Raw genomic sequence first — 16,051 nt, 5'->3', positions numbered from 1 at the left:
ATTAATAGTATTGGAAAAAATCTATAACATCAAATTTGTAACTACTGAAATTTAAGTCATTGAAAATGTGCAATGAAACCTAGGTAAACATATGGGATAAGATATTAAAAAAAATGAAAAAATGAGGTTCCATATAAGGTTCAAAGCTATGAGACTCCAAAACAAATAGTCTGATCCAAAAAAAATATAGAATGGTATTATTTGATTGATTGTGGTTTTTATTTATTTATTTATTTATTTATTTTTTAATAGGAATCAAATTGATGGAAACTCTTTTTATGGCCTCTCTTCTCCAAAACTTTTCAAGTCAAACATCATTGAAAGCCACTAAAATATGATACCATACCATGTGGAAAAATACAGAATGTTTACGTAACTTTCAAAGTTATATTATGTACTTCTTCTATTCATAAAAAAAATGGTCCCTCTTCTCCAAAACTTTCCAAGTCAAACATCATGGAAAGACACTAAAATGTGATACCATACCATGTGGAAAAATACCGAATGTTTACTATATTATATACTTCTTTTATTCATAAAAAGTGCCTAAATTAATGGTTGTAAATGTAAGCATGAAGACAATTTTCATAATTCCAAAACAATGAAATTTGTGGGATTAATTCATGTAAAATCAATTGGGCTTTGGTGGGGGCCCTATATATGAGTTTTATCTTCTGATTGTCAACTGTTGTGCTTAATGAATATTGTTTAATCTTTGTCTTGCTCTTTGATATGCATGTGATAATTTTATTATTGTGCACTAACCTTTTTTTCATGATAGCGCTTTATTATCTGCTGCCAATGTACGCTTTCACTCTCACTTTTTTTATTATTTCGTTATCATGACTCGCTTTTGATCTATAATCATTTTGATATTCATTGATCTGCTGCCAATGCACATTTTTCATCCAAAACCAAAAGGCTGTTTTAAATGAAATAACTGGATCATTAGCCATAATTTCAGGATTGTTTAAGCCATTGAACCCTATGCTCTCTCCTGCTGGTCCATAATTAAAGTTCCATGTTATCTGAAGGGGACCGCGACCATAATAACCCTTCCCAGGTATACAAGGATATCGTGCACCCTCAACACAGTAGTTCTTAGAGGGACCATCAATTTCCTCGATGTAACAAAAGCCTACACGCATATTATTTAGTTTAGGAAGCTTGAATGGTTGAAATTTAAGGCTTTATTTGTATAGAAGTTCAAATAGTTGAAATGTAAGGCTTCAGGTGTATAAGATCTTACATCCAGTCTCGTGGGTGGCATGAGCAAAGAAAGCAGCGATCTCACGCTTAGAGTCGTTAGCATAACCACCCTGGCCAAACTCAGGGTACGAGTTGAGAGCATCAAGGAAGGCGCAGCGCGTGTAGAAGTTCTTCCCGGTGCAGCTCGCATCTACTTGGTTAATAATCCCATCGAAGAAATCCTCCGTCACAACATCTGCGACCGAAATACAACCCCCATCACCTCCACCACTAGGTGGTGAATAGCAAGGACCGGCTTGGCAGCCGTCGCCACAGTATCTAACGCCGGTGCCGCAGAACCCAAATTGGCTGCAACACAGGCCAGCGTTGCAGCTGTAGTTCTGAGCCAGCACCGGCCACGGCAGGCCTCCGGTGAGGACTCCGACAATGAGGATTGCTACCAGCTTTGCAACCATGTCTGGAGAGGAGAAGAATGTGAGAAATGGGATGATAAGGTTGAAACCTTGGTGGGGTTTTTGTAGAGTTATATTACCAGTGCGTCAGAAAAAAATTTAAGGATACCGATGGCCTTAAATTCACTTTTGAATCTGTGATGGGATGCAGGAATTAAACTCATTGTATATATGTTATGACCCATTTAGAAATGAAGCTTGTAGATATGGTTTCACAGTCGGTTTTAAAGTCACTTCTTTTAACATTTAGAGATACGCAAAAGTTATTGGTATGTTTGGTAACTACTTCCAAAAATTTGAATAGATTTTCAAAATAATATTATTAGGGTGCTCCACTAAGATAATTTTTCTATCAGCAAAAATATTTTCAAATTCTTAAGTTTATATTCAAACAATAATTAACTTTTCATAAAAATGTTGTTGATAGAACTTAAAGACGCTTTTAGAAGAGTCACTTTCAATCTTTGCATGAGTTTGAACAATAAAGAAAACCTCTAATTTCTCCTAAATCTGAAAAAAAAAAAAAGAAAAAAAAAGTCAAACATCGAACCATTCTTGTCAAAAGTTCTTTGGATATCGATAAAAGTAGTCATGAAATCAACAATTGGTCCTTTTGCTCCCAATCAAAGTGATCCTGATTACTTTTACACCCGCTTCATCCATACAAGAAAGAAATTTAGAAAGAAGAGAATCAATTCCATTAATGAACTTTGAAAGCTTGTAACGCTTAATTGCAGCCTCAACTTGTTGACGCTAAATTAGAAAGTTCTTGTGAACAAGTTCTGCAGAAATTGAGTGATTAAAAATAGGAATAAATCAAGAAGAGGACGAAGATGAGGATGTTACTATGTTAGAGGTCAATAGTCGGCCATGAGTGATAATGAAAGCTCTCAAACCATGTAAAGGAAGTAATGAGAGAGAGTTTCATAGAAGAAAGAAATTCTTTACTTTACGTTTATTTGTCTTATTATTTTAATTATGCGATTGTAGAGATATATAGCATGTGAATCTAATAAACACTCTAAAACCTTTTGAGCTTGTAATATTTTTTCATAAGCTCTCTTTTCTTATTCATGTAAGAACAACATACAACGACCAAGATCATTGTCAAAGACTACAGTACAACAAAACCCTATAAACGAGAGTTTCATACTATAAACTCTTTATTTTTAAGGGTCACATATATCAAATCCAAATATTTAGATGAAACTCTTTCATGCCTTAGCAAGAAAGATTGTCACCGGTTGAAACACTAAATTGATTGCAATAATCTGTATAATATCCGATACGTGCGTTGACAGCAGCGGTATTTCCTCCACCACATTCCATACTATTGATGGCTCGAATTGTGGCTCCAAATCCTTGTCCTATGATAGAGTGCACATTATTCATCCAGAACCAAAATGCTGTTTTAAAGGACACTACTGGATCATTAGCCACCGTTTCAGGATTGTTCAAGCCATCAAACCCTATGCTCTGTCCAGCCGGCCCGTAATTGTAGTTCCATGATATTTGAAGCGGTCCACGACCATAGTAACCCTTTCCAGCTACACATGGGTACTGTGTGTTGCTCTCATCGCAATAGTCCTTAGAGGCACCATCTATTTCTTCTATGTAACAAAAGTCTATACACAAAAAATATCTTCATTAGACAAAGCATATGTAATAACATTATGTGATAAAAATTAAAATTAATTTCAAATAATTGAAATATAAGGTTTTTTCAATTAACGGGATCGCGATCTTACGTCCGGTCTCATGCGTGACATGAGCAAAGAAAGCAGCGATTTCCCGCTTGGAGTCATCTGCGGAACCATCCTGGCCAAACTGAGGATACGAACTGACAGCATCAAGGAATGCATTACGCGAGTAGAAGTTCTTCCCGGCGCAACTCCCAGCAGCTTGACTAATAATCCCATTGAAGAAATCCTCCGTTACAACATCAGAGACAGAAACACTACCATTGCCACCGCCGCCTCCGGATGAATAGCAAGGCCCTGCCTGGCACCCAGTCCCACAGTAGTCATCCCCGGTCCCGCAATACCCATATTGGCTGCAACACAGACTCGCGTCGCAGCCACAGGTCTGGCCCGAGTAGCAAGCGCCTGCCTGGCACCCAGTCCCACAGAAGTCATCCCCGGTCCCGCAGTACCCCCATTGGCTGCAACACAGACCCGCGTCGCAGCCGCAGTTCTGGGCCAGCACGAAGGCAGGGAGGGCTCCGGCGAGGACCCCAACAAGAAGGATTGCCACCAGCTTGATAGCCATATCAAGAGAAGAATGTGAGAAATGAGATGATAAGGTTGAGACCTTGGTGGGGTATTTATAAACTTACATTACAGCTACAGTGTCAATAGAATTCAAAGAACCTGATCAGTTCAACTTCAGTTTTTAATTTTCCGTCGCGTGTAGTGTTAGAAAAACTGATCAGTCTCTGCTTGACAATGGCTAGAGAGTGAATGTGTGTTTGTGAAGATAAGACTGAGTTTTGGTGTCTATAAATAAATGTATGGAATTGTGATAATGGAATGATTTGATTAAGAAGATTATGGGTTCTTAAAATCTAGGGTTTTAGAGTCAACTTTGTATCAAGACTGCCTTGATCCAACCATATATAATAGTCTCCGCACAAAACGACATTCACATAAGGTTAGAAACTACAGAAAAGGACATTGACATAATATTTCAATATTGTGGGGTTTGCCATCAATCTCAAATCCAATAACTTTTTTGGATTTGAGACATAAAATTTCAGATCGAAGTTAAGTATTTGTTTGTTTATATTATTTTCTGTTTGTATTTCTAAACAAAACAAAATTCACGTCTAGAAATATGGTTGGGTATAGCTTTTTTCTTTTTCTTTTTTTAAAATTTTATTTTTTGAGAATTTGAATTCAAAACATGGAAGAAAAAAAAAAAAAAAAAGAAACATTAATGGGGTGCTTTCAAAAACTTTTTAAAAAAATAAATGAAAATGGTTTTTAAAAACAAGGAAATTTTAATTATATTTTTTTCACCATTTTTTAATACTAGTAAAAACTCAAAATCACACAAGATTTCGAAGTTTTTATTTTTTTTAAAGAAATTAATTAAACATGTAAAAAACTATTTTCACAAAATGAAAATTTTTAAAAAAAAATTCCATATCAAATGAAAAGTAAGAAAAATGAAAACCATTTCCCAAAAAGTTAAAAATGAAAAATGAAATAAAAACTATAGATATATATATATAAAAGAAAACAAAACAAAAAAAAAAAAAAAGAGGAAATATAAACTATTTTTATAAAATAAAAATTAAAAAACATTCTCCAAATTAAAAGAAAATATTACTAAAAACATTTTAAACCAAGAGAGAATGTATCTTCAAAGGTTTCAAGTAAAATATGGTGTAACGTCACATGTGATAAATCAATAAATTGTGTTCCTATCTATCCATCAACGATAGGAGGCATCAAGCTTAGAAAAATCCTTACAACGAATGTGGATCATCCTTGGCAAATATTTATATGGGCCGCCCATGGTTGAAGAACAGAAGGTAGAGTCAAGTCAAAACATTTGCAACCATTAATTCAGGCACTTTTTAAGGTTAGAAGAAGTATTTAATATAACTTTGAAGATTAGGTGAGAATTGGAATATTTTTCCGGATGATATGATATCGTATTTTAACGAGGTTAGTTTAGAGTCTTTCAATGATCTTTGATTTGAGAAGTTTTGGAGAAGGGAGACCTACATACACGAGTTCATATCCTTGCTTTATTATTATTATTATTATCAATCTCTCTATCGAAAAACATCACAAATCAAATAATATCGTGGATATTTTTTAGATTTTATTACTTTATATTTGAGTTTCATTGCTTTGTACATCATATGTGTGGAATTTGGTGGTCCAAAATCGATTGGCCACATAAGCAAAGTTAGTTGATTAACTAACTTGTTTGCTTAGCTTTTTCCATATACTTGTATAAAAGTGTAACAAAAAAAAAAAAAAAGGAGAGGCGTGAGTTTTCTGAATTACAAAACAAAAGGTGAGGATTTCAAAGTGTGAGTCTTCTTCATTGTACTGTAGAGAGAGCTTGATAATTCTCAGAGATTCTTGAGGGTGTAAAATGGTTCAATCTTAGTGGATTTTTGGAGGTGATATTGATCCGTAGATGTAGGATTCAAATCTTGGATCCAAACCATATAAATTCTGCTTGTTTTGTTCTATTTTTCTTATTTCTGGTATTGTTTTTCTTTGTCTTCCTAAATTGGTATTTGATCTCAATTTATTGAGGAACTTGGATAAAACCTCAACTTTGGTATCAGAGCCAAATCAAGAATAGAGAAAGAAGAATGTCGACTACAAAGTATGATATTGAGAAGTTCAATGGTAGAAATGACTTCGGGTTGTGGAAGATGAAAATGAAGGCCATCTTGACTCGATAGGGCATTGAAAAGGCTTTAATGCCTGATAAAGATCTTCCAAAAAGCGTGACTGAAAAGGAAAGGCAAGAATTTCAAAGAAAGGCTTACAATTCAATCATATTAATTCTTCTGATCAGGTTATGAGAAAAGTATCTCATAAGAAAACCGTTGTTGGGGTTTGGAAAAAACTGGAAGAACTGTACAAAACCCGAGTTTTGCCAAATCGCATTTACCTAAAGGAACATTTATATGGTTTCAAGATTGAAGAATCCAAGCCAATTGATGATGCCTTAGATGAGTTTAATAAATTGGTATTGGATTTAAAGAGTTTATATATCAAGGTGAAGGATGAAGATAAGGCAATCATTCTCTTAAACTCTCTCCCTAAATCTTTGAAGCATTTTAAAGAAACCTTGAAATATGGCAAAGATGCCATTACATTTGATGATGTTCAGAATGCCTTGAATGCTAAGGTGTTGGATATGAAGCCCTCTTACAAAACTAACAATGGTGAAAGTTTAAATGCCAAAGGAAGACCTCAAAATAAAAATAACAATGGAAAATGAGGAAAATCTCATTCAAGATCAAAGTCCAAAGGCAAGAAAGATTATAAGAATGTCAAGTGCTATCATTGCAACAAGATGGGACATATAAGAAGAATCTGTCCAGATAGACAAGAAAAAGAAAATACTCAAGCACAAGGAAGTGCTGCCATTATAGATGATGGTTATGACAATGCAGAGGTACTCATTGTTACATTGAATCAAAATCATGAAGAATGGGTCTTGGACTCAGGTTGCACCTATCATATGTGTCCAAGAAGAGATTGGTTTTCATCCTATCAAGAAGTTAATGGTGAAAAGGTGTTGATGGGAAACAACATGAGTTGCAGTGTGGTTGGAATTGGCACGGTGGCTATTAACATGTTTGATGGAATGACAAGAACTCTCAAAGAAGTCAAGCACGTACTAAACCTGAAGAGAAATCTAATATCTCTTAGAACTTTGGACGAATCAAGTTATAACTTCAAAGCAGAAGATGGGAAATTAACAATTTCAAAATGTGCCATGGTTGTCATGAAGGGTCAGAAGAGAAATGGCTTGTATATCCTAGAAGGTTACACATTGAAAGGTTTAGTAGGATCAATGTTAAGAATTGAAACTGATAAAACAATTCTTTGGCATAGAAGACTTGGTCACTTAAGTGATCGAGGTCTAAAAGAGTTGCACAAACATGACCTATTGTGTGGGGATAACATCAACAATATTGATTTTTGTTAGTATTGTATTCTTGGCAAGCAACACAGATTGGCATTCAAAGCTGCAATACACAAGTCAAAGGATGTATTGGAATATGTGCATTCAAATTTATGGGGGCCTACAAGAGTTTTTACTCATGGTGGAAACAAGTACTTTCTATCCTTGATTGATGATTACTCTAGAAAAGTTTGGCTACACTTGTTAAAAACTAATGATGAACATACTGTCATAACAAAGGTTAAGGAGTGAAGGGCTTTAGTTGAAAATCAAACTAATAAAAGAGTAAAGGTGTTAAGGATGAATAATGGGCTAGAGTTTTGCAATGAGGAATTTGAAATGTTTTGTAAAAATCAAGGTATTTTAAGACACAAAATAGTAAGGAATACACCTCAACAAAATAGCCTAGCAGGGAGGATGAATAGGACATTGTTAGATAGAGTAAGGTGTATGTTGTATAGTTCTAGCTTATCTAAACATTTTTAGGGTGAAGTTGTAATGAAATTTTTAGTAAATAGAACTCCATCTAGTGCAATAGACTTTAGAACTCCAGGTCTGGAAAGCCTTTTAACTATGATCACCTTAGAATCTTCGGGTGCACAGCTTATGTTCACCAAAGTGAAGGAAAATTAGAACCAAGGTCAATAAAATGTATCTTCTTAGGTTATATAGAGGGTATTAAAGGTTACAGGCTATGGAATAAGGAATCTTCGGGTATTAAAATAATAATAAGTCGTGATGTTGTGTTTAATGAAATGAAATGCTTTCTACGAGGACTAACGGTGCAGGTACAGAGGAAGATTTTGAAAACAGGAGCTTGACACTTGACAAAGACCATTTTGAGTTTGAGGTGGAGTTATCATCTCAAGATGGTCATGATCAACAAAATGATTTAGCACATGGTGGCTTAGAGATAGAAGATACTAAGGTGACAAGTTCAAATGTTGAAGGTGGTGTAGGAACCAACTCACAAGAAGCTAGTCTTGATTTTCTCTTATCAAGGGATAGGGCTAAGAGGAACATAAAACCCCCAGATAGGTTTGGTTTTGTAGATCTGATTACCTATGCTCTATTGACTGCAATGAAGTATGAAGAGAGTGAGCCACTATTACAAGAAGTTACAAGGAAGTCTGATGATGTTTCTTCTAATATATGTCGATGATGTGTTATTGGCTTGCAAAGATAAGTCACAAATTCAAGAGGTGAAGAGGGTTCTAAAGTCAGAATTTGATATGATAAATCTTGGGAACACAAGAAGAGTACTAGGCATGGAAATTGTAAGAAATAGAGAGGATCATACTTTATTCTTGTCACAAAAGGGCTACTTAGAAAAGGTTTTGAAGGGGTTTTCCATGGAGAATTCAAAACCTGTAAGTATACCATTAGTAGGACATTTTAGATTGTTAATGACACAATGTCCTCAATCTGAAGCTGACAAGAAAGAGATGAATTTTGTTCCATATGCTAGTGTTATAGGGTCACTCATGTGTGCAATGGTGTGCTCACGACCAGATATTGCTCATTTAGTAAGTGTTTTGAGCAAGTTTATGGTTAACTCGGGTAGAGAACATTGGAATGGAGTTAAGTGGTTGCTAAGATATGTAAGAGGATCTCTTGGTATAGGATTGAAGTTTGGATCTTCTAAAGAGGGTATTGGTATCACAAGTTATGTGGATTCAGATTATACAGGAGATCTTGATAAGAGAAGGTCAACTACAGGTTATATTTTCACCTTATTTGGAGGACCTGTTAGCTAGAAGTCACAAATACAATAGATAGTGGCACTTTCAACCATTGAAGTTGAATATATAGCAGCTACTGAAGCCATGAAAGAAGCTCTTTGGTTGTAAGGACTTGTTAAGGAGCTTGGAGTGTTGAATAGTGTAGTGGAAATATTTTTAGCCAGTCAGAGTGCAATTTAGTTGTGTAAAAATCCTATGTTTCATGAAAGGACCAAACATGTCGATGTTAGATATCACTTCATTAGAGAAACTGTAAGCTCATGAGTAGTGAAGCTGGAGAAAATTTCCACAATTGATAATCCAGCCGACATGGCAATTAAAGTTCTACTAGTAAGCAAATTCAGGTATTGCTTGGATTTGGTCTAGGTAATGTGGAACTAATGTTTAAGTTAGATCTTCATTCAAAGAATCCAAATTCAATATTTGAACCAAAGTGGAGAATGTGGAATTTGGTGGTCCAAAATTGATTGGTCATGTAAGTAAAGTTAATTGATTAACTAATTGAAAGCATACCTGTTTGCTTAGATTTTTCCATGTACTTGTACAAAAGTGTGAAAAAAAAAAGTGTGTGAGTTTTCTGAATTACAAAACAAAAAGTGAGAGGATTTCAGAGTGTGGGTCTTCTTCATTGTACTGTAGAGAGAACTTAATAATTCTCAGAGATTCTTGAGGGTGTAAAATGGTTCAATCTTAGTGGATTTTTGGAGGTGATCTTGATCCGTGGATGTAGGATTCAAATCTTGGATCCAAACCACATAAATTCTGCTTGTTTTATTCTATTTTTATGATTTTTGGTATAGTTTTTCTTTGTCTTAAATTGGTGTTCGATCTCAATTTATTGAGGAACTTGGATAAAACCTCAACAATATGTAAATTTTGTTGTAAAATAAACTAAAAGAAGAAATTGGAAGAAAAACAAATTACAATGCTTTGAATAATATTCCGTTAATAGGTCTTCCTTTTATAGAAAGTCAAGACGAGATTTACAATGACATTTGAGATAATCTATACCAAAAATTGAATGAGCATCCACAAGTTCTCATATCCTAATACATTTTTGTAACAAATTCCATTAACATAACACTTTCCTTAGACGATCATAAGAATATGTCTTGTTAAAACTTTACTAGGAAAAACCCTAGTGAAGGAAAAAAGTACAATATTCTTTAAATGATTTGATCATTAGAATCGCTTCATTAAAAACCTTGTTAGTAAAACTTAACGGAACAAAACCTGAACAAAGAAAAAAAAATGTAATCTATCTATATCAATATTCTTCCCATCATGTAGACCTCATCATACTTTTTTCAATGCGTCAATTGACATATCTCTCAGTTTAGTATTCCAATGTTATATTTTAACCCTTTTAATGTAGACAATGGTAATGTTTTTGTGAATAGATTTGCTAGGATATCGTATGACTGGATATGTTGAACATCGATTTTACCAATTCTTTTGGAGGTATAAAAGAATTTGGTGGATATTTGCTTAGTTTTGTTACCTTCAAGAATGAAAATATTGATGATATATCACAAATATATCATGTATCGAAGAAGGTGGATATAATATATAGGTAAGATATATCGTCTAACATAAATATGGGTAAATATCGACAATATATCAATAATTACGGATATATCGGCAATACAATCAAAATATCGACCCTAAATGGGAAAATATCATTGAAATTTTGAAGATATATTAGTGAAAAATCGGTAAAAAAAAATAAATTATTATAAATAAGTTAATTTTAATTATCTTATGATTTATTTTGTATACTAATTAAATATAAAACAAATATAAAATCATAAACAAAATTATCAATATTTTTAAATAAAAAATTTTGTGTCAAAATGTATCAATTTTTTTAAATAAAAATCATAAATATATTTAAATCACATAATTAGTACATTTTCAATAATTTAGTTTTAAGTTAATAATTTTATTTTATTTTGACATTCAAGTGTAATAATAGTATATTGAGAATAGATTAACTTAGTACATTTTTAAATTAGTATAGCATTGAATTTAAATTACTACATTTTTACAATTAATTAATATATTTTCAATAGAGGTAAGTGAATTAATTTAACATAGTAATATATTTGAATCACATAATTAGTATATTTGTAATAATTTAACTTCATAATGAGTATACACTTACAAAATTCACATTTCTTATCAACCGACACTATATAATTAAATTTAATATTGCAAATTATATCATACATATATCAATTTCTTCAACAAAACAACTTTAAAACGTCTATTATACTTATAATTTCATTTTTAAAAGTTTTTTCTTATATTTTCATAAGTTTTGATCAATTTTTGGTTCATCAATATTTTGTGTTAAAATATTTGCCGATATATTCGTAAAATCCAAGTATCGATATATTCGTGATTATTAATATTTTCATCCTTGGTTATCTTTTACAAATCCTCTTAATTTTTGAAATATAAGTATTATTATCTTCATGTAACTTGGTAGCATTTTCTTTGATAGAAAATGATCCACATGATTCTCGAATATGCTGGATTATTGACTTTAGTCATATACATTTACGTCTTGCTTCATAAATTAAGAGTATCTTTGAATGATTTGAAGAAGTGACCATTATTATTTGTTTAATTGATCTCCACAATATTGTTACACTACATTAAGTAAATATATATACCCCTTTTGGTAGTGGCCTCCCTTGTCCCCCTTTGTGTCCATCTTTGTGTCTAGGTATGATAAATATTTAGCTTTTAGGGCTATAACCACAATATCATTAATGAAAATCATCATGGTCACATGTCTAATAATCATTCTTTCTTATTTAATTAAAGTAATATATAACATGGTGGTAATGTTCTTAAACATCACTACCATATATTGATTTCAATAAGATCTTATACCTTAGGAACTAAGATTGTTACGGATGGAAATACCAAATTGATGACAATATTTGTGTAAAACTCATTAGGATGGGCAACACATTGAGCAGAGTGCTAATAATATGATGAAATGTCACTAAAAATCCTTTTTTATTTTTTTATTTTTCCATGTTTGGATATTGAGGGTTGGTAGTATTGTAGTAATTCCTACATGTAATATCTTTAGAATCCATATTACATAAGTTTTGTAAGGGAGGTAAGAAATAAATAAATAAATAATATGATTGTTAGATTTAATGTTTTCAGAATCGGATAGATATTGAATTGAAAAAGTTATCCGTTCACGGTTTACTGGTCAGATCGATAATTAAACCGTGATCGAACCAATAATATATGACCCTTTGCTTATTTTGATAACCACGGGTCCCAAGTTTAAATCTCCACAATGTAAAGTTCCTTTTTAATATAACTAAAACCTATCCCACATCGGAAACTAATAGACCCCATGCATGGTATAAATACCTAACACATCTTTAAGAGGTTGCAAATGACATTTTGGATCGAATTGGAGAGGTTGTAGATCGACGATTAAACCGGCCAATCTGATTTTCAATAATTGGTTAGGTTTATTTATTGACTTTGACTTGTCATTTTATTTATAATTTTTGAGAAAATGTTTTATAAATCCAACGGTTTTACCTAATAGGTTACCAATGCCTCAAGCTCATAAAGTAATTTTCCTAAAAAGTTATAGCCATGCTAATAGTTGAGATAGAGATATATATAATTGTTCATTCAAAATTTATCCTTATAATGTATTTTATAAAGATTGATACATAAGTATACTTGATTTTATATTAAATTTTATAATATAATATTTCTTTTTATCAAATAACTTGAGGAGTGTAACATATATACATCATTTTCTAAATTATTATTTGTATCCTTGTTTCATTTTAATTAAAACCTTTTGAGTTTCCGACTTTTTTTTTTATAAGTCATCTTTTATCATTCATGTAACAACAATTTGATTATACAACCAAGATCCTTGTGAAAGACTACAATACAACAAAACCCCATAAAGGAGATTTTTATGGGTCACATCAAATCCCTATAAAGGAGAGTTACAAACTATGAACTCTTTATTTTTTATGGGTCACACATATCAAGGATAAGTATTTAGATGAAACTCTTTCATATATACCCTAGCAAGAAAGATTGTCACCAGTTGAAACACCAAATTGATTGCAATAATCTGTATAATATCCAATACGTGCATTGACAGCAGCGCTATTTCCTCCGCCACATTCCCCACCATTGATGGCTCGAATTGTGGCTCCAAATCCTTGTCCTATGATAGAGTGCACATTATTCATCCAAAACCAAAATGCTGTTTTAAAAGACACAGCTGGATCATTAGCCACTGTTTCAGGATTGTTCAAGCCATCAAACCCTATGCTCTCTCCAGCCGGCCCATAATTGTAGTTCCATGATATTTGAATCGGTCCACGACCATAGTAACCCTTTCTAGATACACATGGATACTGTGTGTTGCTCTCATCGTAGTAGTCCTTGGAGGGACCATCTATTTCTTCAATGTAACAGAAGTCTATACACAAAAAATATCTTCATTAGATAAAGCATATGTAATTATACTATGTGATAAAAATTAAAATAAACTGCAAATAATTATACACAAAATAAGGCTTGTTCCAAAACAGGATCTTACGTCCAGTCTCATGCGTGACATGAGCAAAGAAAGCGGCGATTTCCCGCTTGGAATCATCCGCGGAACCATCCTGGCCAAACTGAGGATACGAGCTAACAGCATCAAGGAAGGCATTACGCGAGTAGAAGTTCCTCCCGGCGCAACTCCTATCAGCTTGACTGATAATCCCATTGAAGAAATCCTCCGTCACAACATCAGAGACAGAAACACTACCACTACCACCACCCCCGCCCCCGCCGGACGAAGAGCAAGGCCCTGCCTGGCACCCAGTCCCACAGTAGTCATCCCCGGTGCCACAGTACCCCCATTGGCTGCAACACAGACCTGCGTCGCAGCCGCAGTTCTGGGCCAGCACAGTGGCCGGGAGGGCTCCGGCGAGGACCCCAACAAGAAGGATTGCTACCAGCTTTGAAACCATGGCAGGAAGGGAAAGGAATGAAGAGAAGAATGTGAGAAATGGGATGATCTAAGGTTGAAACCTTGGTGGGGTATTTATAAACTTCCATTATAGCTAGCCAGAGTCTGATCAATAGAATTAATTCAGTTTTAGATATGCTGTGGCGTGTAGTTTGGAACAGCTTGACCTTGACTAGTGAATAAATGTTTGTTTTTGAAGATTAGACTGCAGTTTTGGTGTCTAAATATAATTCAGTCTTCATTATAACTGAATTAATGATTTGATTAAGAAGATTATTGATTCTTGAAAGCTAGGGTTTTGGAGTCAACTTTGTAATGAAGACTGAGGCGGTCAGACCATATATAATAAACTCCACAAAACGACATCCACATAAGGTTAGAAACTAGAGAAAAGGACATTGAAACAATATTTCAATATTGTGAGCTTTTCCATTAGTAGGGATGGTAATGGGGTGGAATGGATTTTTCCGGGTATCCGCCTTGTTCTGTCCCTAATGGGAAAGGTGTTCTGTCCCTAATGAGAAAGGTTCGTGTTAAAGATAAATGAGTTTAAAAAGTTTTTCAAAACCCAATATGGGTTTGGGGCGGATCCACATATGACTCTGTCCACCCAAAATGTATGGAATTTTGATAATGGAATGATTTGATTAAGAAAATTATTGGTTCTTAAAAGCTAGTGTTTTGGAGTCAACTTTGTATCAAGACTGCCTAGGCCCAACCATATACAATGAACTCCACACAAAACGACCTCTACATAAGGTTAGAAACTACAGAACAGCACATTGACATAATATTTCAATATTGAGGTTCTCTATTAGTCTTAAATCCAAACAACTTCATTTTTTATTTTTTTTTGAAGTTTGATAATTATGAATGGGTGATGATGCCACTAGTGAGACATAAAAAGGGCTTGTTTAGCAAATGTTTTCAATAATAGTTTTCTCTTCTTTAGAATAAAAAATTGGGAAAATATATTTGACAATAAAAAAATTGTTATTTATTTATTTATTTATTATTCTTCATAATACAAAATAGGGTGTTTTCAGATAATGTCTTTTAGTTGTTTTTTGTAATTTTCACTTATTATGTGAGGGTTATTTTAAAAAACAATTATACAAAAATATAGAATGATTAAAAATAAAGAATTGGGTATAAAAATTATTTTAAAAACATATTTAAAAATATTGAAAATAAATTAAAAACATTTCAAGTTTTTAAATAGAATTTTGTTTTACAAAACATTAAAAAATAGTTTTAAAAAATTGTTCTTAAAATTTGTTTTTGATAACTATTTTCGAAAATAGTTAGCAGACAATCCTAAAATTTCAAATAAAATTTAAGCAATTGTTTGTTTATACTCTATTATGTTTAAAACAAAAACAAAAAAACAAAAATGAAAAATCATGTCTAGAAAAATGCTTGGATAGTGGTTTTATTTTTAGTTTTATTTTCTTGAAATTTGAGTTCAAAAAATAGAAAAAAAAGGAAAACATTGATACGGTGCTTTCAAAAAAATTTTAAGAAAGAGGTTAAAATAGTTTTTAAAAACGACAAAACAAAGAAGGGAATAAAATCATGCATGTCATAATATAAAATATATTAACATGAATAAAATATAATCTCATATATATATTTTAAAAATAAATATTATTTTAAAAGTATGATATATACTTTTGTTTAGTTATTAGAACATAGATCAATCAACTAAAATCAATTAGTTTCTAATATGAAAATAGAAAATGAAAATTAAAAATATTTTCCAAATCAAAGGAAAACCCACATTATAAAATGAATACCAATATTACATATATGAAATTAATATGAATAAAACATTATACATAAATAATTTAATTAATTAATTATAATTATATTAGACTATTTTATTAATCCATTTTAAAAGAAAAATATTATAAAAGAATAAATACTGAACAAATATAATATAATAATCAGGTTCCATT

The 16,051-nt window shown here is 32.6% G+C and overlaps 2 protein-coding genes across 2 annotated transcripts; both read right to left on the bottom strand.

Annotated features, from left to right (window-relative positions):
• Positions 1-788: 788 nt before the first annotated feature.
• On the bottom strand, positions 789-1,664 carry LOC100254301 (endochitinase EP3). The gene is made up of 3 exons (XM_059737119.1): positions 1,250-1,664; positions 1,040-1,138; positions 789-1,000 (listed from the first exon to the last, which is right to left on the bottom strand). The coding sequence occupies exons 1-3, from the start codon at positions 1,662-1,664 to the stop codon at positions 789-791; spliced, it is 726 nt and encodes a 241-aa protein (XP_059593102.1).
• Positions 1,665-2,774: 1,110 nt separating this feature from the next.
• On the bottom strand, positions 2,775-14,111 carry LOC100262980 (uncharacterized). The gene is made up of 6 exons (XM_019220143.2): positions 13,677-14,111; positions 13,354-13,556; positions 13,152-13,298; positions 3,867-3,971; positions 3,410-3,746; positions 2,775-3,286 (listed from the first exon to the last, which is right to left on the bottom strand). The coding sequence occupies exons 1-6, from the start codon at positions 14,092-14,094 to the stop codon at positions 2,883-2,885; spliced, it is 1,614 nt and encodes a 537-aa protein (XP_019075688.2). The 5' UTR covers positions 14,095-14,111; the 3' UTR covers positions 2,775-2,882.
• Positions 14,112-16,051: the final 1,940 nt, after the last annotated feature.

This window comes from Vitis vinifera, chromosome 5, assembly GCF_030704535.1.
Source record: "Vitis vinifera cultivar Pinot Noir 40024 chromosome 5, ASM3070453v1".
Classification (NCBI taxonomy): Eukaryota; Viridiplantae; Streptophyta; class Magnoliopsida; order Vitales; family Vitaceae; genus Vitis; species Vitis vinifera.
Note: the sequence above shows the minus strand (reverse complement) of the source record. Positions and strands in the feature narration are given on the sequence as shown.

Excerpts from the sequence above, each read along its gene's own strand:
- LOC100254301 (XM_059737119.1), bottom strand. The coding sequence starts at position 1,664 with ATGGTTGCAAAGCTGGTAGCAATCCTCATTGTCGGAGTCCTCACCGGA. Across the intron at positions 1,139-1,249 it reads TGCCACCCACGAGACTGGAT|GCTTTTGTTACATCGAGGAA; the intron begins GTAAGATCTTAT and ends ATATGCGTGTAG. Across the intron at positions 1,001-1,039 it reads GAAGGGTTATTATGGTCGCG|CAGGAGAGAGCATAGGGTTC; the intron begins GTCCCCTTCAGA and ends ATTATGGACCAG.
- LOC100262980 (XM_019220143.2), bottom strand. The coding sequence starts at position 14,094 with ATGGTTTCAAAGCTGGTAGCAATCCTTCTTGTTGGGGTCCTCGCCGGA. Across the intron at positions 13,557-13,676 it reads TGTCACGCATGAGACTGGAC|ACTTCTGTTACATTGAAGAA; the intron begins GTAAGATCCTGT and ends TTTTGTGTATAG. Across the intron at positions 3,747-3,866 it reads CCGGAGCCCTCCCTGCCTTC|ACCTGTGGCTGCGACGCGAG; the intron begins GTGCTGGCCCAG and ends TACTCGGGCCAG.